General features: G+C 36.8%; 1 protein-coding gene across 1 annotated transcript in view; it reads left to right on the forward strand.

The window, feature by feature from the left end:
* LOC146594475 (E3 ubiquitin-protein ligase parkin-like) overlaps positions 1–24,291 on the forward strand; it is a 488,318-nt gene that overhangs the window by 345,972 nt on the left and 118,055 nt on the right. Inside the window, exons 5-6 of the mRNA XM_085307410.1 lie at positions 12,389–12,450; positions 12,852–12,881. Of these exons, the coding sequence (XP_085163536.1) occupies positions 12,389–12,450; positions 12,852–12,881 (92 nt within the window). The remainder of the gene's footprint in view (positions 1–12,388; positions 12,451–12,851; positions 12,882–24,291) is intronic.

The following is a 24,291-nucleotide window of genomic DNA, read 5'->3' on the forward strand; positions in this document are numbered from 1 at the left end:
AGCACTGACAAAAGAATACAGAAAAAAAAAAGTATAGCTGGGAGAAAAATGTACCTTCTTTAGATATGGGCCCAGTAATTCAAATATGAGAAGAAATAGTGTCACATGGAGTGTCTAATTCAATGAGGATGTATTGAACCATTGTGATAATGGAATTATTGCAGGTTAATAAAGAAGTCAGACGAGACCAACTAATTACAAGGCACAGCATATCTCTGTTTAAAACAGTAAAGATAAAAGACGTGTGCTGTTGCTCTGGATTCACTCGGAAGTTATTTGTGGCCATGTAAGTAAAGACTAGGAGTATCCTCTAGTGTGGCGCAGCAGCTGTTCTGTACTAAACTGCTAGCGTAATTTCCTGAAATGGCTTGCACTAACTCACTGCAGGGTACAGATGAGTCAGGGATGGCATAATGCTGAGCTGTGCAGTTCTGCTCCTTCCCAGTAAATGGCTGCATATCCATTTCCCCCTGCCCAATGCAGCTATTGAGCTTGGGGTAAACTGCAGCCGCCTTGGAAATTCGTGACCCCGGTGCAAGAGCAGCAGCTGTCTGTGAGCCCTTGCAAGGCCAGGAAAGAGCCTCTGCAGCGCTGCAGCACCCAGGTGGCAGCAAAGCAGCTAGCRAAGGTTGACTTTTTAATGCATGAAGGACGAAATTAAGTCAATTCATGTATCAACATGATGACTAACCAGAGCAAAATCCTCTTCAATACTTTGCTGGAGTCTGTGTGTATTTAAAAACAGATACACATCCATCAGGTAGCAAATGTTCACTGTTCCCTAACACTGAACCTCACTGGACTAGACTTCAGCTGTACAGTAAAGATGAGCAGGATTTGTTCTGTTATTCTCAATATTATTTTTGAAGTGTTGGGAAAGAGAGCCGGATGTTAAAGTGTTTTGTTTATTTCATAGCAAATAATAAGTTGTGCTCCGTAAAAATGGATAGGCCATCTCTGATGTTCATTGACAGATCCAAAGCAAAGCATTCTTTATGAGAAAACACTGCATTGCTAATAAAGTGATCCCAACAGCCGAGCTTGTGCTGCTTAATTTGTTTCCATGGAGCGATATTATAATTCTGACATACTGAAAAATTGCCTCACAGAGACTCATATTGCATTTGTTGCTAAGTGCATCTTTGATATAACATTTGTTATTGCAGTGCTTGGGGTGTCTTCAGAGGAGTAATATCCTAAATGAACCTGGCTGTATTATTCCTTTAATGGAGAATGGAATTTTGCATTAAATTTTCAGCGGATTTCAAATGTGTTTCACCCAGCTATTCATTGCGAGTGATCTATTCAAGAGTAGGGACAGTAAATAAATACAAAATCAGGAAAATCCTTAGCTCTCTATCTTGGGGAACCTCTCTGATCCTTACAATTCTTTTTTGTTAGACAAACAGGCAGCATGAACTCGCATTTATGCTCGCCTGTCAGGTTTTTTATAGTAGAAACACAAATCACTGTTCGTAATACAGGATTAGCCTGTCTTGCACAATGTTATTAGAATTAGTCCTGGCTAGAGAGTGACTTAATTTCTTTTATCCTGTATTTAACTTTAGTTTTAATCCCATACCAGCATTTGGATTCAGAGGCAAACTCTACCTCCTATGTAAGTGTAAATATTGAGGAACATATGTAATACTCCTCTGGATTTACACAGGCAAAAATCAGAGCAGCATATAACCCCTCTCTGTGGACTTTTATGTTCTGAGCTGCCAGTAAAATGTAAAAAGATTGTACTATGATGTGCTATTAGACTTCAGGACTGGAAGGACGGTTTGTATTGAACACAGGCGTTTTTCATAATTATGTTGCCTGCAGGGTTACCACCTGCCCTAATTTGATCTGATTAAGGTGAAATGCAAAACTGTCCTCATTTCGCGAAAAGTGGAACTTTGCCATGTTCCATCACACAGAGTGATAGGCTATGCATACATGTATTGCTGGTGAGGAGGAGGAAGAAAAATCTTATAAATAGGTAACAATTAACATTTCAACACCATTAAGAGAGTGCAGGTCACTTTTAAACAGTTGCTTCATTCTTAAGTATTCTGGACATGATTTTCCGTCATAAGATCTCTATGAAAAAGAGCAAATCATAGTCACTTACACAGATATGTCTGTACTATTCTATAAGACATAATATATTCCATGCCTTTTTAAATTCTCTTTTTCTTGGATAGGTTTATTGTCCATGAACATTTATTTTTAGAGCAGCCTGGGCTTGTCTCATAGTCTGAGCCATTTATGTAGCAATTTAAATATTTGTCTAAACTCTCAGTGAAAAGCTCATGTTGGACTCTAATAAATGCTGCACAGATTAAAGGAATTGCATTTTTTATATACTGTTTGTACAGAGTGACATCATATCCTTGGAAAAAAGAAATCCAAAAGTAGCAAAAGAAAACATTGCTGTTGCTGGGTCACTGAATATTGTTTCTCCAGGAGTAATTTTGTGCATGCTTATGCATGTGTGACTAAGAGGGCAAGACCTACATGTGTGCATCTGTCAGATATCTATTGAGCTTAGCATATTGATTTTCTTTTACTGTGGACAGATAATAACCTTGAAAAGATTGCATTTTAATTTCTTTAACACTAGATTTATAATTAGAAGAGATGGAAAGCTGTGTTTGTTCTCCGACACCTGGCCATAGCTTTCTTTATAGTACGATGTTGCAGTCTACATTACATAGTCTGTGTGATAGCCTCACTTGGTAAAACATGAGTGCTTGAGTGACAAGGGAATTTGCTGCAATGTGAATTGGTGAAACCATTCTTTTTATCTCTTGTTCCCAGAATTACAGGAGGATAGCTTTTTTAATGCCAACTTTTAAGTGGAAAAAAAGAAAGGAATATTTATTATCCATATCTGATTCTCTTCATCTTGGTCTTTGTAATATACATCTATTATCAAGCTATGAGTTGGATAACTGCTATATGAATATTGGTTTAATTTCAGTGTGGAAACCTTCTAGAGCCTTCTGTGTTGCATCTGTTTAATTCTGGCATTTGGAAATGATGGTCTTTTCAAGACTTGCCCTGGCAAATTAAATTCTTTGATGGTTATTTTTGTCTTGTGTGGACTTTTATTCAGTGACAGTTGGGTTTTCCCTGCGAAGACAATCTCCTCTCTCACAGTCTCTACCACATGCTGAAAGCTCCTGACCTCTCACTTGCCTTCTCAAAAGGACTGATCATCATCAAAGGCCAGTAGCAGTGTGAAGGTGGGAATTTGAGAGAACAGAGTTTGCTTTGGAGATTTCAACTACTTTTTGAATAAAAGATGAGAAAACCTTTCATGAATTGAGCTGATTGAGCTAAAAACCTGATACACTGACAGTGAAGCGCTCATTCCTGCTCAGATCCCTGCAATGAGCTTTCTACTGACCAAGTTTATATGGCAGAAGGTATTGTGTGTTCCAGAAGAAGTTTAGAGCAGCACTGTTGTACCTCAATTAAAAAACTTATTCACCTGTGTAATATGAGGAGCCTTAGACTTGCTGATTTTCTGATTCTTTGGTGTTATTAAAAAGCTGTAGAAATAAGTTTTGTTAATGCAGTAATGTTTTTTCTGTAAAATCTACTTCAGTTTGATGTAAGTCAGTACCTGCAGAGAAAGAAGAAATTCTCCTTTTTAGATCTGCTTCTGGAGCTGCTGTATTTGATCTGTAAAGGTCGCTGTTCAGTTTCCCATTACAGATAGACAGCATGGATTGAGTTTTGTTACATAAGCTTTGTATTCACTGACTTTGCTGGAAGTTGCATGGGTTAATCTAAGTCTATAATTTAAACAGGAATATTGAACAACCAGATGGTAGAGTCTGCAAGTCAAAAAAGTTTGCTCTTTTGCATGGTCACTAAGAAGTCTCCATCTCTTGGGCAATGTTGAATTTATTTTTAGAAAACCTCCCTCTTCTGAGGGGATCTTTGGATAGTTCATTGTATAGCAGTGCAGCGGAAAATTGCCAGAAAGAACAGGCACTGGCATGCTGGCATTGAGCAGCTCAGTACAATTCAGGGTTGGAATTCCAGCGAGAAGTGAATAGTATTTGTTCAAATCTCTTTTAAATATTACCTTATGCAAAAAGCAAGCAAGCAGCCCTATCCTAAACCAAAATGTCAGGTCAATATTCCTGGTGTTATTTTTTGCTGTAGAGATTAAAAGAAAAAACCTAGTAGGAAATGGCTAACTTGGTTCATTAGTTTTGGTCATTTGGCTTTAAAGCATCATTAAGAAAACGGTAAGCAGCAGCACTGCAAAGGCCAGAGCTGTGTGCAGTGTGAGAAAGCCAGCCCAAAAGAATTTTCTCTAATGCAGCTGAGATGCTCTATTTGCTGCAAGTTCTCAAACTCTATGTGAGCCTTCTCTATGTCTAATGCAGTCCCTTTGCAGAATTACTGCACAAGTACTATAGAGGAGTAAAAATACCTTTTGTATCCGTAATTGATTTTGAAATTAAGAAGCATATACAAAGAAGAATTTAACATGTTCAGTTGAGCAACTAGCATCTCTGGTAATCCTCAAAACCCAGCAGATACTGTGTCCTGATAATGAAACTTTCAGGACACTTTCTTGAATACTAGCTTTACTAGCCCATTTGATCCAAAAATAATGTATAGAAATTTTTACTGACTTCAGCTGTTGGAAATTAGTCAAGACAAAACAAAATGACCATAATTCTGTTGACAAGAGCATTAATCAGGATAAAAGGGTATTTAATTCTGAAAAAAAGGAAGAAGTAGATTTATTATTGTAAAGTAAGCTGTGCAGTAAGGGACACTGGATCTTTCAAGAACATACCTTTTATTAACACACAGTTTTTTTTAGCAAAATATTTAATTCAGTGTACAAACCGAATTCTTTTGGTGGTCTGAACATATGTAAGCACCATGGATTTAATTGTAACTATGCCAGTTTTCTTCAGCTGGAGAACTGCCCCACTATTTGTAGTTTTATAGAGACTTCTAAAGATGTGCAGGAAAGACCTTCATGACATTGACCTCTGGGTGTGTAGCCACCTATAGATATGGCTTGTTGCATGCTCTCATTTAGCATTGCCCAAGAGCAGAGCTGAGCTTTGCAGACTAACACAAGCCTGTTGACTTTGCAAGGATGAAAGTCAATACTCACTGCTTTTGAAAATATCTCCTCCTTCACGTTTTTTCAAAAGAATCTGTTTAAGCACTCTAATCTATCTCCTTTCGGGCATACTTTGTTTTTCTTAATATCTACTTTTCTAGATTACTGAACAGAAAAATACCATCTGGAAACTGATGTTATCAAAATGTCATGGTGCAAGTAAAGAATCTCATGTAATTTTTTACTTCACTTTATCATTTTTATTGTATATTATTTCTTTGACTGTACAACAGCCAGTATCATATATTAGGATATTATAGGATTTTCTCAAATAGATCAGTTACTTCAGCCAACAGTATATTTACAAAAAATAAATCCACTGATGTTTAAGTATGTCAGCTAGGCTGAATGCTGCTTATAGCATTTCGAAATAGATCTAGAGCTAAGATGGATCAAACTTCCTGGGAAAAGTTTTGATACCTGTAGGTAAGCAGATGTTTAGCCAAGGGAATAACCACTGAACATCCATTGAACAAAGTGTTGTTTAGTTTTCTTTCTTGGGGAAAGATGTTCCATAAGTGAACATATCCCAGTCACAACAGATCATCACAATCATATTCGAAGCAGAAGTATGAGTTAGTGGGTCTGAAAAACTTACTTTGAAATTGTGGCTTGAATCCATTAACAACATTAAGGAATCAAAAGGTTAATGAGTAAGAACTTTTTTTAGTTGTAAATGAATAGCTAAACATAATGATTACAAACTGGTTTCATGAGAGATTTTGGATACGACTTGTGATTTTGTGATTACTGGTGGTTAGCAATAATTGATCCTTACAGATACAGTTGTGCGCCCGTGTGAACCCCCTGCATTTTAAGACCTGAATATGTCAGGCTTTCCAACTTGAGGTGATTAATTATTCCTTGAACAATTTTGTCACTTTTCTTTCCTTAAAAAATAAACCTATCCTCTACAAAGAATGAGATCTGTAAACAAAGGGTAGGTCTACAAATTAATGACATATGAGATTTGGTTACGTTACAAAATTCATAAGTAAAGGAGAAATAATCTCAATAATTTCCTAAATTGCAAAATTATTGCTCATTACGATTGTAATATAAAGGTGGCAGTGGTTGTAATGGTACCCCCCTGTGGGATTGATGATCCACACATTTCTACAGCTTTCAGCCCAAGTGATATGCCAGAGAGAGGCTTATGTGCTCATGGTCTGTAAATCATATACTTGATATTCTTCATAGTATCTGTTTCTCTTTTCAATAAAATATTTGTACATGCCATATGCTCTTCTTAATTTTGTCTTTATGCATGTTCCCCTAGCACTGGGAATGAGAAAAGGTCACCTGAAACATGAAAACATTTAATTAACACAAATACAGTGAAGTCACTTACTACTTCAAAATCGTTGTCTCTTCCCTCAAGAATGATCACACTGCAACCAACAAGAGATTGTTTTTCACTGGAAGAGGCGCAAAGAGCACAAAGATATGTTTTTTACACCCATATGGCAATTAGCAACCAATTTGGAAGAGGCTGGGAAAAGGAGAAAGCGAACAAACTCTCCCTGGTTATAGAGTTCCCAACCTGCTAAGCCGTGGATGTTGCGTGAAAGTCTGACTCGATTCCCTCTTCTTTGTACCCAGTTACTGCTCTGGGCATTATCACGCACCATGTCGTGCAGGGCTCTTTCCTTCCTGGTCTCTGCTTATCTTTTTTTTTTTGCCATATTGCACATACTACCATTACAGTGCTGCATTTCCAGATGTTTAGATTTTGGGGGTTGTTTTTAATGCAGAATGTTTTCCATGTATGTACTCGGTTCAAATATGATTTTACTTAGACAAATCAGAAAAAAAAGAACACTCATCCATTAATTTTCTAGGCATGAAATAACTGGTTATTCTCATGTATCTGAGACATAGTTCAGTTGCAAGCTTGGCTTAGCAATTAGCACTGTGGAAAGAAATCCTTTGAAGGACACTGATAGATATTCATATATGGTTACATTCAGAGCTCACAAAAGGGTATGTACTTTTCAAAATTAACAAGGGTTGGTAGGGTTGGTGCAGACATAAATTATAAGGCAGTAGAAATAGAATTTATGCTGTGCTTGTAATGTAAAAGTGCTCCATTTGCAAGGCACTAAACACGAGAGGAAAACTTTAAGCACAGAAGTGAAGTATATGCATAAAGGACTTGTTGGATTGTAGGTGCTTGGTGAAATTGATCTCATCTAACTTTCGAAGTTAGTTGTGGTCATCTTATCTAGTCACCTTTGGCTCAACAGTGAATGGAGAGAAACAGATACTTTTGTTGGGTCTCTCTCAGACAAGAGGAATTACCCTCAGAGGATGCAGAATTTCCCTCCGTTGTCTATAAAGGAAACATGCAAATACTACATTAGATCTAGGTAACTAATTTTTAGATGCTTAAATTCAGTGAASTGACTCTCACCCAAATATACATTTTGGGGAAAGATAGAACTTAATATGCAAGGCAGGAAAAGCTGCTACATATCTTCGGTAGAAAATAAGTTTTAGCATACAATCCCACAGCATAGGTGTAAATGTTTGTAACKGTAAGATATTTTTGAAGACATTATATCTGAGGAGAGAATTCAGCCCTGGAGGTAAAAAAAAAATATATATATTTATGATCAACATGCATTTCTGTTTGGTGCAGAATTTGGGAGGCCACATTCATCTACTGCATCTGCCCTYAGCGCCCTGACACTGACGTTGCCTCTCAGGTGTCTGTAGTCAAGCTTTTTTGCTTACATTTTTCCAGTTTATGCAATATTAAAGAGTTGATTTAATTTTTGCTTTGGCTGTTCACTGGAGAACATAAATCATACAAAGAATTAATTTTAAGTAAAAACAAAAACAGAAGCTAATTCTGTCTGAGAAAAAAATATATKATTTGGGTAATTAAATTGGTAGTAGTTGGAATCATAGTTTAATTATAAGCGTAGCTGAAAATGTATGTACAGAGTAATTCAAATCAGAGGATTTATGATGTCAGGAGACATTACTTCTTAATCTATCCTTCTTAAATTTTGCTTTTTTACTTTTCTTTTGCAGTTTTGTCTCCTTGTGTGAACAAATTAAAAATATCTTTATGAAGAGAATGCCACAACGATAAGGCTGGCAGTTGTAAATTTCTGTAGTTTTAAAGGTACATTTGATTCATAAGTGTAGCTTTCCTATATTAGCTTTTGGAGTAAATTAATAATACAAAGTGGGAATCAAGCAACAAAGGAAATTACCAGAACAAATAATCTAGATGTGATAGAAAATTTWAAATGGAAACAAAGGTGTTATTTGCAGTGAGTTTTTAAAGCTACTGATGCTTTGAACTTGGTATCATCTGCTCATACATTAGGTTCCTACTGAGACTATTGGGTCTCTTTCCTATGCTGTCTCACTTGTTTTATACTTCTTATTCCTTCAAGAAATAGGAGGAAAAGTGGTATAAAAAAAACTAAAGATCTGCACCAATTTCATACTTACTACRTCTCATTCTGCCTCCAGAGCAGGCAAAAGCTGTAACAGTTGTCATAGCCAAGAACATATGAAACACATAGGTTTGAATTTCAGCTGAAAGAGGGAAYTAATAAATGTTTTAGCTGTCATTTTATCAACCTGCAGATGTCTTCAACCCAGAGTTTTGGCTTCTGATTAAAGTCAGTTGTTCATGCTTTTGCATCACTGCCTTTTATTACTGTAGTATTTATTTTTTATTGATTTATTTATATAAATATTGCTATATTTTGGTGTATATGTGTGGAAATTCCATACCAGCCTGTGTTTTTTCAAGTAATTATTGAGCAGGAAGAGGAAAATGAAAACTTAGGTAATTGTTGGGACTATGGAATATAAGATCTTCTGTACTACAAAGAGCATAAGTAATCCTCAAAGCATTCTACATAAAACAGCAGAAATCTGTAAAATACAGAGTATTTGTTTYGTGTGGCAAGTGCAAGCTGTGCATCAGAAACTTAAGCATACCTTTTTTTCTTTTATGCTTTGGTGTGCAAAGCTTGCCTGTGAACACAGTGGGTACTGTACTTAACTTGTAATAGTATTTAAATCTCTGTATGTGTTTGCATATATATATATATATATGTACTTTGGCAAATGTGGAGGAGAGCARAGCAGATATTTTTTGATCTCTTTTCTTTTTGCTTACAGAATGGTTACCTGTCTACAACCTTTGTCTCTAGTCAYAGTGCAGGAATTTGACATCACCCAAGGCTTTTTCAAAGCCACCAGATAAATGGTAAAAATAGGTCATAGTGTTGGAATGTGTTTTACAAAGGTCTGCTTAGAGAACAGAAGAAATTAAAGTAGGCATAGGAAGTATAATAAATACATCCAAAAATGTCCAAAGAGAGAAAAAGTTTTCTTGGTCTTACTCCATTTATTTATTTTTTTCCATATTTCTTCATTGTTTCTATATTTTTCCTAAAATGTTTTTKCATGATCAGTTTGCTTCTGCAATATGAAAGACTGAAGGGACCAAAAGGACTTCTTACAAAGAACACGATATTAATATGTTTCAATATAAAGATATTATTTAGTATTTCTAAGGTAATTTTTGTTGGACAGCATCTTGACAACAGTGACATCATTTTTATGCTACATCTCTTCCTTACTTCTCTAGTGACTTCAGGATCTCTTATGTAATCAGCTTTCAAGTTCCAGTGGAAGTTTAGAGCTTCTTCTATGAAAAGATTCTTTTCTTCCTGATTCTTCTTTTCTTCTGTGAAAAGACTGAAAACTCGGTTAGACAAATCTCTGGAAAATAGGCTACAGAAAATACTCTGTTTACATGTAGTAAARCTAATAATAAATGCAAATACATAGCATCATACTTGTAACTTTTTTAAAACAAAGAACTATTGATTCCAGGTTGTCTACAGTGTCTTACATGAGAGAGAAAGAAGAAGCATGTGAACAGTTCACATAAGGAAGATCATATAAATTGTATATGAAGAGAGCGAAATAGGATGGATTTCTAGGAGAAATAGGCATTAGGAAAACAGGATTTCAAAGGGAACAAAAAGAGAAAGAGTTCTTGTAGGTGCGAAAAGCATTACTTCCTCATGTTAAGGATGTAGTAAATGAAAAATTGGAAAGAATAACAGAGGAAAAAAGAAATGAGTGGAGGAGGAAGAAGCTGTAAAGATTATAAAAAGCAAAGGGAGGCAAGAAGCAGTTTAGCTGTTGTTAAGAAGCTAACATCTGTAAAAGATTAACACGCAGCATTACATGAAGTCATAATTATCCTCTGTGCTTAGAAATTTCTATAGCAGTGTACAATCAATGCAGAATTTTTCAGTGAAAACGACATAAGGGAAAAAATCAATAATTACGTAAGGTCCTGGGGGTAAGAAAGAAGAATCRTGTTTTATGCAATGTGTCCTGAGCTAAAACACAGAGAAGTTCAGAGCTCTGGGCTACAAGTTAGGCCTCGGTCCAAGAAGTTAGTGAGACAGAGCAGTTGGTACATTGAGGGTTTCGATGAGCTGGAAGATGGAGATATAAATGCCAGTGAAAATGGACTGAAAAATGCTGCATAGAAGTGTTTCTGTGGTGGATGCAGTAATGCTGACGTAAGTACACTGAGAACAAGAAATTGAATAAACAGTGAGAGCCTGAGCCTGGGGGGTGTGAGGGGAGAAGAATTAACAGTGACACAGGGTGGTCCCAGAAGGTAAGAAGGATAAAATCATGAGGAAAGAGTCACTGACAGAGCTAAAACTCAGTCTCGCATTCAATTGTGTGAATGTCCTGGTGTGAGAGGGAAGGAAGAGCTGGACAGAGAAAAGGCTGTTTGGAGATTATTTTTTGTTAAATAGGAAGCAACAGTAGATTTAGTAAGAAATAAGCTACTAATCTATTACTCTAGGCTGAAACTCTGGCTACCTTTAAAGGGTTTGCTGATAGAGTTGTGTTGACAGTGCCTTCTCCACATGTACCTTCTGTGAAAGGTGATAGAGAATTTACCAGCAGGACATTGGTCTACATTTCATTTAAAACCTTTCCCTAAGTAGACAAAGCTGTTAGGCTTGTACTAATATAGCCATATCAGTGCATCTATACAGGGTTTTTACCTTTTCAGTTTCACTGCTTACAATTATAAGGGTTATTTTCTTTTGTATCCCCTACACAACTATGCCAACAAAAGTTGTGAGTATAAGCCATGCCTGAGTTTGCCTTTGAGTGAAGTCACGCTGCTGATGGAGGTAACCTGACAACGATCTCCAAATCCAGTTGCATCCTTTTAACAGCAACATTAACAGTGAAAAGAATTTATTCAGAAATGTGTCAGCAGAAAAGCAGGTTGATGGACGTCTTAGTTCCTCCCATGTTCTGGGGAGAGCTATGCTTTTAATTCCTTTTATGAGAGCAGTATTCTCCGCCTTTTCTGTGTTCACAAGCAGATTATTCARTATGTGGAAAGAGAAATAAAGCCCAGGTTACTTTCACAGGTCTGCACTTTTATTCCTTGCCAGAAATCAGTCTAGTAGTCTACAGAAGTGAGTAGTACCCTTGGATTTCATCACTAGGAAGGTAATCACAGCCTGAACAGGTCAGTAAACTGAATGGCATCAAGATAGATATGTTTTTTTTCTTACTGGCCTGTAGAGATGTGAATGTCTGTAACAATCAAACCTTAAATCTGATTGCAAAGTTTGGCAAATCTCTCCTCTGCCTGTGTAGTTGGTTTGTGTTTTACATCAGTGGATGACAACATCTTATTTGTGCAGTGGATTGTGTTTGTGACAGCCAAAAGTAAAGTGATCTGTGAGGCCTGCAGAGTCTGTGAAGTTCTTCAGGGAAGCAGGGAAAACCTGTATTACGCTTAGAAATGAGTCCAAATCTGCTGTGTGAATCAGAATTCATCAAAACCAAGGTTTTGATGTGTGATTCTCTTTTAACAAGCTTGTTGGCTTACACTAAGGGGCTGACGGTATCTGGCAGAGAGTGCTACAATTTGCATCGTGCTTTTGGTTTGCAGCCCTTTGGGAAAAGGACTAAAATATACAGAACATAACCTTTCTAAGTGTTCTTGGTAGTATGCTCGGAAATGTGGAAGGATTATTTGATAGATGGTTTTCAGCCTCCTGATGCCTGCAGAACCATGGCTAACCTTTCTAATCTTCTTTATCKAATGTAATCTGTGTATTTGATCCTCTCTGCATCTATGTGTCTTGTACTGAAACAGCACTGGTGGGGAGCTCTAAAATACCTGGTTTTGCTTCTTCCCAACAGCTGGCTGTCCAGACTCCTTGATTAAAGAGCTTCATCACTTCAGGATTCTGGGAGAAGAGCAGGTGAGTTAGCAGCTCAAAGGCAGCATCGCAATGTCATGAAAGATAGACGCTAATAAGACAGTTTCATCTCTCTCCAGGGAGGCAGTGTGTGTCTCATGACCTCCAGTGACATGAAATGTGGGGGGAAAAGCACACAGGGGATATACATGAGATTTTTTTTTTATTCTATCCATCAGCCTTGACAGGTTATTAATTGGTACATCTGCTATCTGCCACAGCTTTTCAGCTTTGGACTATAGCAGTAAACAAGCTCTCTCAAACATCAGAAAGGCAAGCAGTCTGATTAAGGGACCGATATTTACAGCTTTCTCATAATAGAATCTTTCACTTTTTGTGACCTTTTTGTATCTTTTAAAAGTAGGTTTCCCATTCATAATTATAACTGTGTTTTGTACTCACAGAGCAGATCTATAGGGGGATCTTCAGAAAGTGTAAGTGTTGTGCTTTTGTAATACTTAGAAGTATTCATGGTATATATGGTCACGGTTCCTATTTGGTCAATACTAAAATTAATGTATAGCTATATTGAGAAAATAGCTTTAAATTTTGAAAGGCAAGTTGAATTTTTGAATACTTAGCATTTCTGAAGTTCACATTGTCTGTACCTTTCTTTCAAGTCTGCTTCTCCTCATGCATTGTTCATGGAGCCTAACTGCCTRACACAGTGCAGGTTCTGGGGAGCAAGGACCTAACAGGTCAGCACTCATGTACTATATACATCAGAGTATCAATGTCTTTCAGTGACTCTAGCCCCAAGGGACTTAGGCTATATGAAGGCTCTGTCAGAGGCAGGAGTAGGTCTCAGGAGATGTCCAGTCCAAGTCTGGTTCCTTAGGGGTTAGATCCAACTTTATTGTCTAGAACCTCCTTTTGCTTCTCCATTCTCTTTCAATTTCCAGTCCCTTTCCATGTATACCTACAAGTATATTTTTATGACAGTTAGGACTGCTGTTAAGTTTTCTACACTTTTAGTGCTCCCCCTGTCAGAGTCTCTTTTCAGCTGTTACAGAAAGTTAGCCTAATCCCTCAGGGACTCAGTTTTTCCTCAGCAAGAAGGTGGCCTGTAGAGGAGTGTGGGAGGATTTAACTGTCAGGAATAGAAAAAAAGACAAAAAATAGGGCAGGCAGTTCCCAAGGTGGGAATGGAAGAAAAACGCTGTTGAGACTGAGGATTTAAGAAGAGCAAATAAAAGAAATTATAGCTAGGATTGTCTGGGCCAAGAGACTGATGGCAGCCAGCTGGCAAATAGAGGGAAGAGTGACACCAGGGATGAAGCTTGGGGAAGCAGGAGAGGTGGGGCTGACCAGGCAAAGAAGGTAAGAGTAGAAACCAGGGGAGAGGGATAAAGGTCTTACAAGGACTGGAGGGCAATGACTRGGTAAAGAAACTGGCTACAGGAGACTGGTAAATAAAGGAAGGTCTGCACTAAAGGAGGAGGTGAAGCTATGCAGAGAAGACTAGGAAGAGAAGGAAGAAAGGAGAGTTTGGAAGGGGAAGGAGGGAGCAGCTAAACCCAGAGAATGAGGGTAGGAGGGAGAGGGCTGAAGGAGGGTTTGATAGCTCTGAGGATGGAGTTACAGAATGCAGCCTTGGTAATGACCACTGACAAAGCTGAAATGATTTACCTGATGGACTTTCTGTTTTTTTTTTTTTTATTTTCTATTTGCTTTTTAGAAAAGGAAGCGGTAGACATAAAAAGGAAGGCTAAAAGAGTTAAGGGTTCAAATCAAGAATTCAGAAATAAGTAAATATCAGATTTAAGACTGCCTATTTAATTAATTTTTCTTTATTCACCTTTGCCCACCCACCTTTCTTTCTTTGCATTAGGAGAGTATTAAATTATATGGTCATACATTATCTCCAGAACAGAGATGATGTAAACCACCAGCAACCTCAAAACAGGACAATTAATCTATAATAAGAAGAAAAGTCTTGAAGAGAGTAGACTGAGGAGTTCTATGAGTAAAGCACTGCTATTAAAATACAGTATTTTTACCACAAAAAATATTTTGTGTATTTTTCAAGTTTTTAAATGGAATTACTCCTTTTTTATTGACTGAACATTTTTATTGACCTAAACAGATGAAAAATGTTTCACAACATGGATTAGAAGCATAAAACTATGTAGATGGAAAGTTGTTTTGCAGAATGGATATGAATGGTTTGTCTTTCACTGAAAATGGCTACACTTAACAGGATATTTGGATATCATCATTACAGTCTTTACAAATATCTTTGCAAGTATTGAACATTGCCCTGCTACTTGAGTTATTTCAAGTAACCCATACAAATATAAAGAATACTGCAATTATATTCTCCCTCACAAAAGCAATATTGTAATTAGTTTAATGGAGACCACAGTAGTATTTGCTTGGAAGGAGCCCAAAATTTGATAGTTTGAGAGAAAATGGTGCAAAAACAGGGTAAAAAAAAAAGTTAAAATCATGTAAATGAAGAAAATAAGGGATATCAGGGAAATTCCTTATTCATATGACTATTTAATTATTTCTTTTATTTAGTTAGTTATTTGTTTTTTAAGACACACTTCGGAGTATGTCTTTTTCAGTTGTCATGTGTACTAGATAGAAAATCATAGTTAATTAAAACTCTGCTGAATTCAGCCTACTTACAATTTCAGCATTACCAACTAGCATATATTTTCTTCAAGCTCAAGCAATAGTCAAAGAATAATAGGGACATCTTCCTGCTACATGTTCAATCTAGGTTTATTTTGAAAATGCTTATGTATTTAAGGCCAGATTATAATAATGGAAAGGACTGTTGTAATGATCTCTTCTGATCTTCTTTAGAATCCGGATTACATGACTTCTTGAATTAATTCTTGTTCAAACTAGAATATAATGCCCAGAAAAACATCCATGCTTTGTTTAGAAATCACTTGCAGACTTTAGATCTTATTATACATTTCGGTCATGAAGGACAGAAAGTTCCCAGCCTCTTTTCTTTCAGCTSTTCTGCCAGTGCACTCCCTATTCTGCAGTATCTCCCATTCCTCAGTGTCCAGATCCTTTGCCTGTCCAGTTCCCTTCTTTCCATCAGAAGGCAATGAGGGCTCATCACTTGAACTTGTGAACGTGACTCAGGAAGAGCCACCATGCCCCAAAAAGGATTAAAATAGGTTGTGTATACAACAAAACCAAGTCAGTTTGTCAACCAGATTGTCAGCTAAATATTTTTCAGCCAAAATAGTTTAAAATGTACATGCCCAGTGCAGATATTCATAGCTTCCAGGTAAAGCGGTGACAGTGAGAACAAATGGAATTTTCCTCCTAAGAGGTTCCTATTTATACATCTGAGAGTTGCTTTAGTGCTTTTGGATGTGGAAGGACACAGCTCAGATTCAGCTCACCAGTCCATCACATCACCTAGCCACCACATCAGACAGAAATCATAGTCTGCAACTATGGAAAATATTTGTTCCTAGAAAAGTAACTTTACATTTGACTGTGCTGAAATGTAAATTGTTTGCTTAAATCCAATTTTCCAATAGTCCAGATTATTCTGTAGCATGAGCTTATCTAGTTCATTATTTCCTCTTCTCAGATTCTTGCAAACTTTATCTGTGATGTTTTAAGTTCTTGGTTTTCTTCCAAGTCATTGACAAAAATTTTAAGTGGCATAAGGCCAAAAATCAACACCTTCAGGACCTTTTTGGAAACACACCTGCCTAATGATGATTATGTATTTACAATTATATTTTGAGACCTGCCAGATAGCTTAAGTTTTAATCCTCTTAATATATGGCGTATTAATTTTGTATCACTCTAGATACTTCATCAAAATGTCATGTGGCACCAAGACAAACGCCTTAGAAAAGTCTGTTTCTTCAACTCTTTTACCTTTATCAACCAAAGTTCAGTCAAATTCAAATCAAGCAACTGTTACTAATACAAAACCATAGACTCTACCATTTCTTTGTCAGGTATTTGTTTCTTGTGAATACTGAGCATATATCATTTTTTTATGTCAGTAAGAGATAAAAGTGTTGAGCGGCTTGTGGGATCAAGCCACTGGAAAACATTTGTCTGCCTATATTATCTGTCTGTCTAAATAAACTGTTTATTTAGCTAAGCATAGGCATTGAAGGAGGACAAATGCTGAGAAAAAACGACTTTATATTTAACTTGAAGTGTGATGAGTCGCTGATCATGCTAATATTTGCTGAAAAGCAGTTCTGTAATGATAATACAGTTGTCGAAATAGGCAAAATTCTCTGCAGTCTCCCGGATGTGTTAGTTTCCCGTGTTGCACCTTGGCCTTTTGTTCTGTCAAGTATATGCTTTATGGGAAATTTATTCCAGTTGAGAATTTTATCTTTTAAGGTTTGACTGGTAACAACAAGACAGTTTTTAAAGAAGGAATTATTTTTAGACTTTACAGAAAGAGTTAATCATAGTCTAGCACAGTGATAAAGGAGTATGAACTCTCTCGGTATATGATGTATATTCTGGGTACCTAACTTCCCACATATAATTGGCTTCCATGGTAATTTCAAATACATTTCAAATGCATTTCAAATGCAACACAAATAAATTTAGGAACAGGTTGTTACTCCACTTGATACTTGTCCCTCTGTGAAGATGCCAGAGAGTCTGACCTAGAAAAGCCTCTAAAGGCAAACCTCTTTTAGAGGTGGTGAATGTGAAAAGGCTTCTTCATGCTTTGAATCGTTATTCTTTTTCTGCTTTCTGATTTCCTGCCACTTTATAAGATGGAACAGATGCAGAAAAAAAGAAATTCAGCAGCTTCAACTGTTTTCCTTCAGACCTTCTTTTCACAAACTCTCTCACTGCAAAACTCTGTCTAAGGTGAAGAGAATCGCCTGGACATACTACCCCAAGAAAAGTAAAACCTGAGGCCCTCTAGCTCTCTTTAACTCTGTGTTTTCTTGCAGTTTGATTTCATTATTCATAATTCCTTATTTTCCCCTAGCATAATGGATGCAGTCCAGCTCCCTGTCTAACTGCTTCATTTCACAGGTATCTGAAATATATACAGAACTGGGGTGAAAGATTTATTACCTGGGGGGTAGCTGAACAAGAACACAACACAGAAAAGTCCCAGTCCCCTGCAGTAGCCCTTTGCTCTGTCAGTCTGGCTATTTTTGCAAATAAAGGCAAGTGGTTCCACATTTGGTGATAGTACAAGCTGCATACAAAAACATGCTAAAGATGCAGTAATACACTGTAAGAGAGATAATTCAACAAGTCAGTGCCAGAGATAGCAGAAAGAACACTTTATTTCAGACCTAAACACTCCAGTATCGAAACATAGCAATTTGACTAGCAATGCACCATTATGGAGTCTCCCTAATGACTCTCCAAGAAACTTCCCTTTTCTTTTCTTTTCTCCTCAAAGTGATTTAAAAAATCTTGTTTAATTGTTTAAATGGAAAACTGTGATTCATGAATAAAATAGCAGCTACATCTGAAGGCTGGAAGGGAAAACAAATAACGCAGGAGCAGTTTGCTGCTATACCTGAGTGCCCCCAGCAGGTCAGAGCACAGATGAAGCGGATGGCGTGCTAGCGGCTGGAAAAGAAGACGCTAAGTAATGTATAGCTGCAATTCTCTGCTATATCATCTGGTCTGACAACTTCGCAGAATGTATCTTCCAATTTTTTGATATTTTGACAAGAGAATGATCAATTTTAACAGATTTCTCCTATCAGCTGCTGCTGCAACTCATATTGCCACTCCCTTTTTCATTAGAAATGCTGGGAATGTTTATATTCTTGGAATCAGGGCTAGTCTGGATGGCAGTCCATTTTTTTTTGCACTTTTTAGTGTGAGTTGGGGGTAACTTAGGTAACAGAATACCCTGTTTTGAAAATCTGCAAATGCACATCTCTGTTCTGCTTAGAAGTGGAGTGGGCTTGAGCAAGCTTTCACTGTGAACCATAACTTCAGGAGCTATGGGAGTCTAGTACTGAGAGAATGCAGTGAGGACAGAAATCATTAACTTCTGATTTGATTTTTAAAGGAATTTGTCTACAATGCATGTGTGTGGCAGGAGGAATGTTCTCTTCATTTTTTGTTTGAAACGAATATGCTAATGACTGTGGAATTTAATTTAAAGTATATGTTACAGAATATTAATGTAAAGTCAGTTTTAAACTAATTGATACATGCTATTTACCCACTCAAGAAAAAGAAATGTCATTTCAATTAATCAGCAGAGTTTARTGCAGGAAGATGCCAAATATGACCTACAAATTGCTTCTGAAGTATTTCTGGGTCAAGAATTTTGGATAACTGCATTTAGAAAAAAATGTAAGACACCTCTCAATAATTCACGTGTAGTCAAAAAAAATCTCTGAATGAATTTTTACTAAATATTTCTAGTTCATAATTAATAAACCAAAGAGTTTTTATTAGTGTTCTGAAATCTGTATCTTCATGAGTAGACTTCCTTACGTAGCTCTGTGCTTTGCCACTTTCTTTTTTTCCTCCACTGACTTCATCCTCCTGCTCAGAGTACCTGAATACTAGTGATGCCTGCATGCATCTCTCATTTTCCTCTCCTTTTCTTTCTAATCTCAGATTTTAGTCCACCTCAGGTGACTTGCCTTTTGGATTTGTCATCACAACTCTTTCTCTTAAATTGAGCTACTTTGTTTAACTCGTGATCCCCTTTCACATTTTTTTCTATCACTGGGCCTATGCAACAAACTTTACAAACTTTACAGCAGCTTCACAGCACCCATGAGTTGTCTCTCTTCTCTCCCTATGCTGTATCTGCTTTGAATGTCTCCCAATAATGTTCTTTCCTGATTTCACACGTAACTGTAATCCATGTGAGCAACTAAGCTATATCTTTCCTGGTGTATCAAAACTTAATCTTCTTTCAGTTTTTTGTCACAAACAACTTGTTCCTTACTCCCTTTTTTTTTTCCATACTGTCTGTGCATTAGAGAAGTGAGAATAATTTATTCTTGGTTCAGCAGCTGAAATGAACATGGGGGAGAAAGAAGGGAGAAAGTGCTTGTGATCAAAATTATTTTAAAGGATTTTCTTTTCCTGTCAAAAGCAGTTGTTTAGTTGTCTGTAAAAAATAGCAGACAGAGCAGTTCTCTTCCACGTCCCTTTTGTTAGATTCAGAGAATGGATTTTAACCCTAGTGTTCGACCTTGCAGGTGGATGTAGATATCTGAAGGTGGGACTCATTCTGTCTCTTAGGTGAATTTTGATCCACTTTCATGGGCTATGCATATATTTGTTGAACTAGAAAAGAAGAATGATTATCATTCTTCTGACCTGGGAAGTGGAATTCCTGCCAGCCGGTCCTAACTTCAGCAAATCCTAGTTACACAAAATGTAACAGCATCAACTGAAGAGATTAAGCTTTCCTTGCATCCCTTAGAGCTTTCATGGTTGTGTCATTTGTAGAGGAGAAAGGAAAATGGATTCAAGCTCCACAAGGGTTAGAAGGAATTGAATGTTAACCTCCAGTGTTCGATCTATTCAGACTGAGCTCACAAATATATGCAGGAAGACCAGAAACTTCCAACAGTTTGTAAATACAGTGTCAAGACAAATACCATCTTCTTCATTGCCAAGGCCTTGCATCCTGTTGTCTCTCCTACATTCAGTTTGATTTCCTGTACAACCTGTTCAAGTGTCCTCCCTTCTCACTGTTCATTTTATTGTATTTTCTTACTCCTTAGCTTGTGCTTTCTTTCATAYCACTCTGCAAACTGCAGTCTTTCCTTTTCTCCTTTCTGCTCTAATTCCGTTTTGTGCATGAATTTGTACTGGCCCAGTCATGGGTTTCCTACCTGAAATACTTTTTTGTCATACCCAATTTCCAAGACTCTTAAAGTCAAGCAAATTCTAGCCCTCTAGAAGGCAGTTCTCCTTTGCGATGTGCACAGTGCTCCTGAGGGAGCAAGAAGGAGCTGATGCTCTAGACTTGTTCTTCTCATCCTATCATGGGTCAACAGAAGAGCCCACCAACTCAGGAAAAATACAGTGCATGTGGTCCAGTGACCACAGAGTAGGGTAAAAGCAAGGAATGTTCTTCCTCTTGTCCTTCGTACACGTTATGTCAGTCCATCTCATTATAATTTCAGTCACCTTCCTGATGCTGCTTTCATAAGTATTTTTTAMTAGTCCAATGTGTGCTGAGTTTTGTACTTTTAGATGCCTAATTATATTATCTAACTAATTATTTTTTTCATATGTGTATAATACATACAAATAAAGTGCTTAGTCTACATTATGGACTAATAACCTCCACAATCTAATTTTAAGACACACAGATGGTTATTTRATTTATAGGAGCAGTAAAAACAATCTGACTCTAGAAAGTAGATTTTCTTTCCTCTGAGACCATCACATGCAGTTTAAAGGAACAAGTAATCAAATTACCTCTTAGAGATTAAAAATTTTGGCTTTGCATCTACTGTTAAACTTTTGTCCAAAGTTCCCTGGGAAGCTACTACCAAGCAGATGTTTTTAGGTATGAGAAAAAAGGGAGGAAAAAAAAATCCTGTGCCTAATGTGTAAAAGCAAAATTAAAATAGCATAAGGCATATTGAAGCATGTCTTGCAAATTAAATAACATGGCAAGTAAGCRCTGCATTCATAATGTGCATTTTGCAGGGGTTTTATACATCCATTTCAGTTTTGTCTTAATAACTGAATCTCASTGTAGCTGAAAATACTGTGATCCTTGGTTAAACCTACTTTATTCTGTGTCAGCCCCATGATTTCAATTATATTACCTGATTTACAGTATCAAAAGATTGAATCTCTGCTGTTTGAAAGCCTGGTACCATTCTAAGACTCAGAGGAATACCATCCTAATCTGGAAAATGAGGAGCAGGGAATAAATGGTTACATTTATCCAGCCTCCATGTCTATGTCATCCGATAATTTATAATAATTTCTAAAAATCAATTATTAAAACCCTGACAAGTCTTTATAAACAAAGCTTGCATAAGAGAATTTTGTGATGTGGTAGAAACACCGTAAGTAGAGCTGAGAATTTTTCACTTAAAATTTTATTCCATGAGAACTATAGATTTGGGTTGAGTGGTACAATTCACAAATTGAGGGGGAGGTTCACTGCAGAATGCAGTTTTCACACATACACACAAACACACATACAATCAATGTTTTAWGCCTATCTTGTGCACATACCTTTAGCGGTCTTAGTGCTGGTGATCTGAAGTAAATCATGATTTTTAAAGAACTTTTTTTTCCAAAAAAGCATTGAAATATATGGTCCATTGGTGAATCTGGCAATTATTTACCTACCTGTATTTCTGAGGCCTTTATTACAGTGGTATATAAATGCCTGACATGCTTTGCTCGAAAGCTGATTTCTAGCAGCAGTAGATGGCTGGTGATTTCTGTGTAATTTTATGCTCCTCATTACCATAGTATTTGATGTCCTCATGACTATTAATGGCTTTTGCCTCTCAACACTGCAGTGAAATCAGCAAGTATCATTCTTCCTCTTAACAAATGGGGAACAAATGGGGAACTGATGAGGAGCACAGATTAAGTGACTTAGGTGAAAACCATAGGAAGGCTCTGCTGCTGCCAGGAATTGAAAGAAGGTATCATGAATGCCAGTACAGTCAAGTTCCCCATATATTAAATTCTATAAAAGCATCTTCCTAAAAATAATTGGAGATATTTTTTTTCCTACTTATAATATGTTCAGACACCTTTTACACATGATGAGTACCTCTCTTAAATCAGGGACATTGATAATAATTGAGTAATAGATATTGTAAAGTAGATATTGTAAAATTTTAAGTGTATACAAGAATTAGATTCGTCTGATTCAATGACAGCTATTTAAATATTAGATGTCTAATATTACAAATGTTACAAATGTCTAACAAATGTTAGTTGTCTCAGCTTCAACTACAGCATTTCTACAGGGTGATTCATCCCACCTATTTTCGACATCACATTTAAGATAGGATAAATTTCCTTGTAGGGATGGTTTTCTCTTCTCATGCAATATAGCTAGCACCTATAGGAATTGTTTAGATAAGATGCTTAATTTCTGAAGAGCTAAATTTGGGTGAGGTGATTCTGTCTAACCTATTTAGGAACCTAAACCTTGCTTTCAAAAATAGCTTTGGCTAAGTGCCAGAATCAGAATTATTGGTGCAGCAGCACCTAAAGTGAGAGTCACCACTTTAGGTGTCATCATTTAGTTAATTGTTTAATCTCCCCTTATAATTAAGAGAAAAAGACGCTTTGGGGCTCAGTTCTCATGTTAATATATAAATCTGGAACAGAAATGAGGAATGCATCCTATTTCTCTCTATTAATTATAAGGGAGGGTCTAAACAACCGGTTCAACCATACGTAGGCATCATCACTGTGGAAAGCTAAGCAAAGTAAAATGAATCCCACTTTAAACATCCAGTTAAGAGTCAGAGGTAAAATAAACCAGTAATAGACTATCTTATAATATCTGATCTAGGTGTATGATTGAAAATACTTCCAGGACTCTTGTTTGAAACATGTTGATTGCTTCAGGTCTGTGTGGTGCATATGGCTGTGATGTATCAGGAGAAAATGCCTCCAGTAGATATAGTCTCTGTCTTTATGCAAATAGCTGATTCATGAATAAGTGTTTTGATCCTTTACAAGSTTTTTATGAAAGCACCCTTAATGTAAAGTGAGATTATTTGCTTCATACCACAGAATATAGCATATAAATCAACATATTTTATGTATGACTGTGTAATGGCAGCAAACCTGTACAGACTCTGCTTCTACATGTTTTAGTTCATTGCTGGGTATTTACTAAGCTGCTGTGTGGGTGCAAGAAAAAAGAAATAGTAAAATGATGTAAGTGTATCTGGGCTGTGAAGGTAGGAAACAGGCTGTTAACTAGACAGCAAGATGTCCAAGCACATTTAACAGAAATTTTCCTGTCTTCAGAATGACCTATTTGTTTGGATTTTGTAGTGGGAAAATCCCTGCTAACAGTGCTATAATTATATAATGATTTGGCATGATTTCTGTGTGGAACTAGTATAAAATATCAAATTTCTTGGATAAAATATGACTTCTTTCTCCTTCTCACCAGTAGGACCATTTCCTTTGTATAACTTAGGAAGACAGATTGAGTCCAACCTTTCCTATCCCCCCATTTTGTGTATCAAAAAAAGAAGGAGAGGAGACAGAAGGAATCATTTCATGCTCTTTTATGCTAAGTTAGGGACTGGAAAATATATCCTTTTTCTCAGCTGAGAAGTTATAATGAAAATGCTGACAGAATCTCAACTAGAGTGTCACTGCCATTTGTCTCTATAATAAGAAGCTACTAGCAATCAAACATTCAACACAATGGAGTGTTACCTTTTAACAGGGTAAGACAATCTCCATCCTCACCTTCAGGTCCAGTCCGTGCCCTGCAGAAAAATTAGGTCAGCAAAGAGTTTTGCAGCTGTGATTACCAGTATTTCTGTTCAAGGCTGGCAGAATGACTCAGAGCACTCMGCACATATTTAGTGCAAGAATCACAAACTTTGCTGAAAATTGATAGAGTCCGACACTAAATATTCATTCCATTACCTCAGGTTCAAGCAAAATAATAACACAGAAAAACACCAGTTGACTTGCTGAGCTCCCACATTCAAGGAGATCTTGCAGACACATCTTCTAAATTTCCCAAAAAGCTGCTCTCTTCAACACCCAAGGGGAAAACCTTAATTCACAACTTCTAACTGCCTTTCTTGCATTGAGGGATATTTGTAAGGCTTTCTCTCCCTTCAGGTTTTGCTTTACTTTTGAGACGGAGTTTGTCTGGGGTTTTTTTTGTTTTTTTTTTTTTTTTTTTTTTTT

This window comes from Rhea americana, unplaced genomic scaffold (genome assembly GCF_003343005.1).
Source record: "Rhea americana isolate MKP2758 unplaced genomic scaffold, rheAme1 scaffold_258, whole genome shotgun sequence".
In the NCBI taxonomy this organism is placed as follows: Eukaryota; Metazoa; Chordata; class Aves; order Rheiformes; family Rheidae; genus Rhea; species Rhea americana.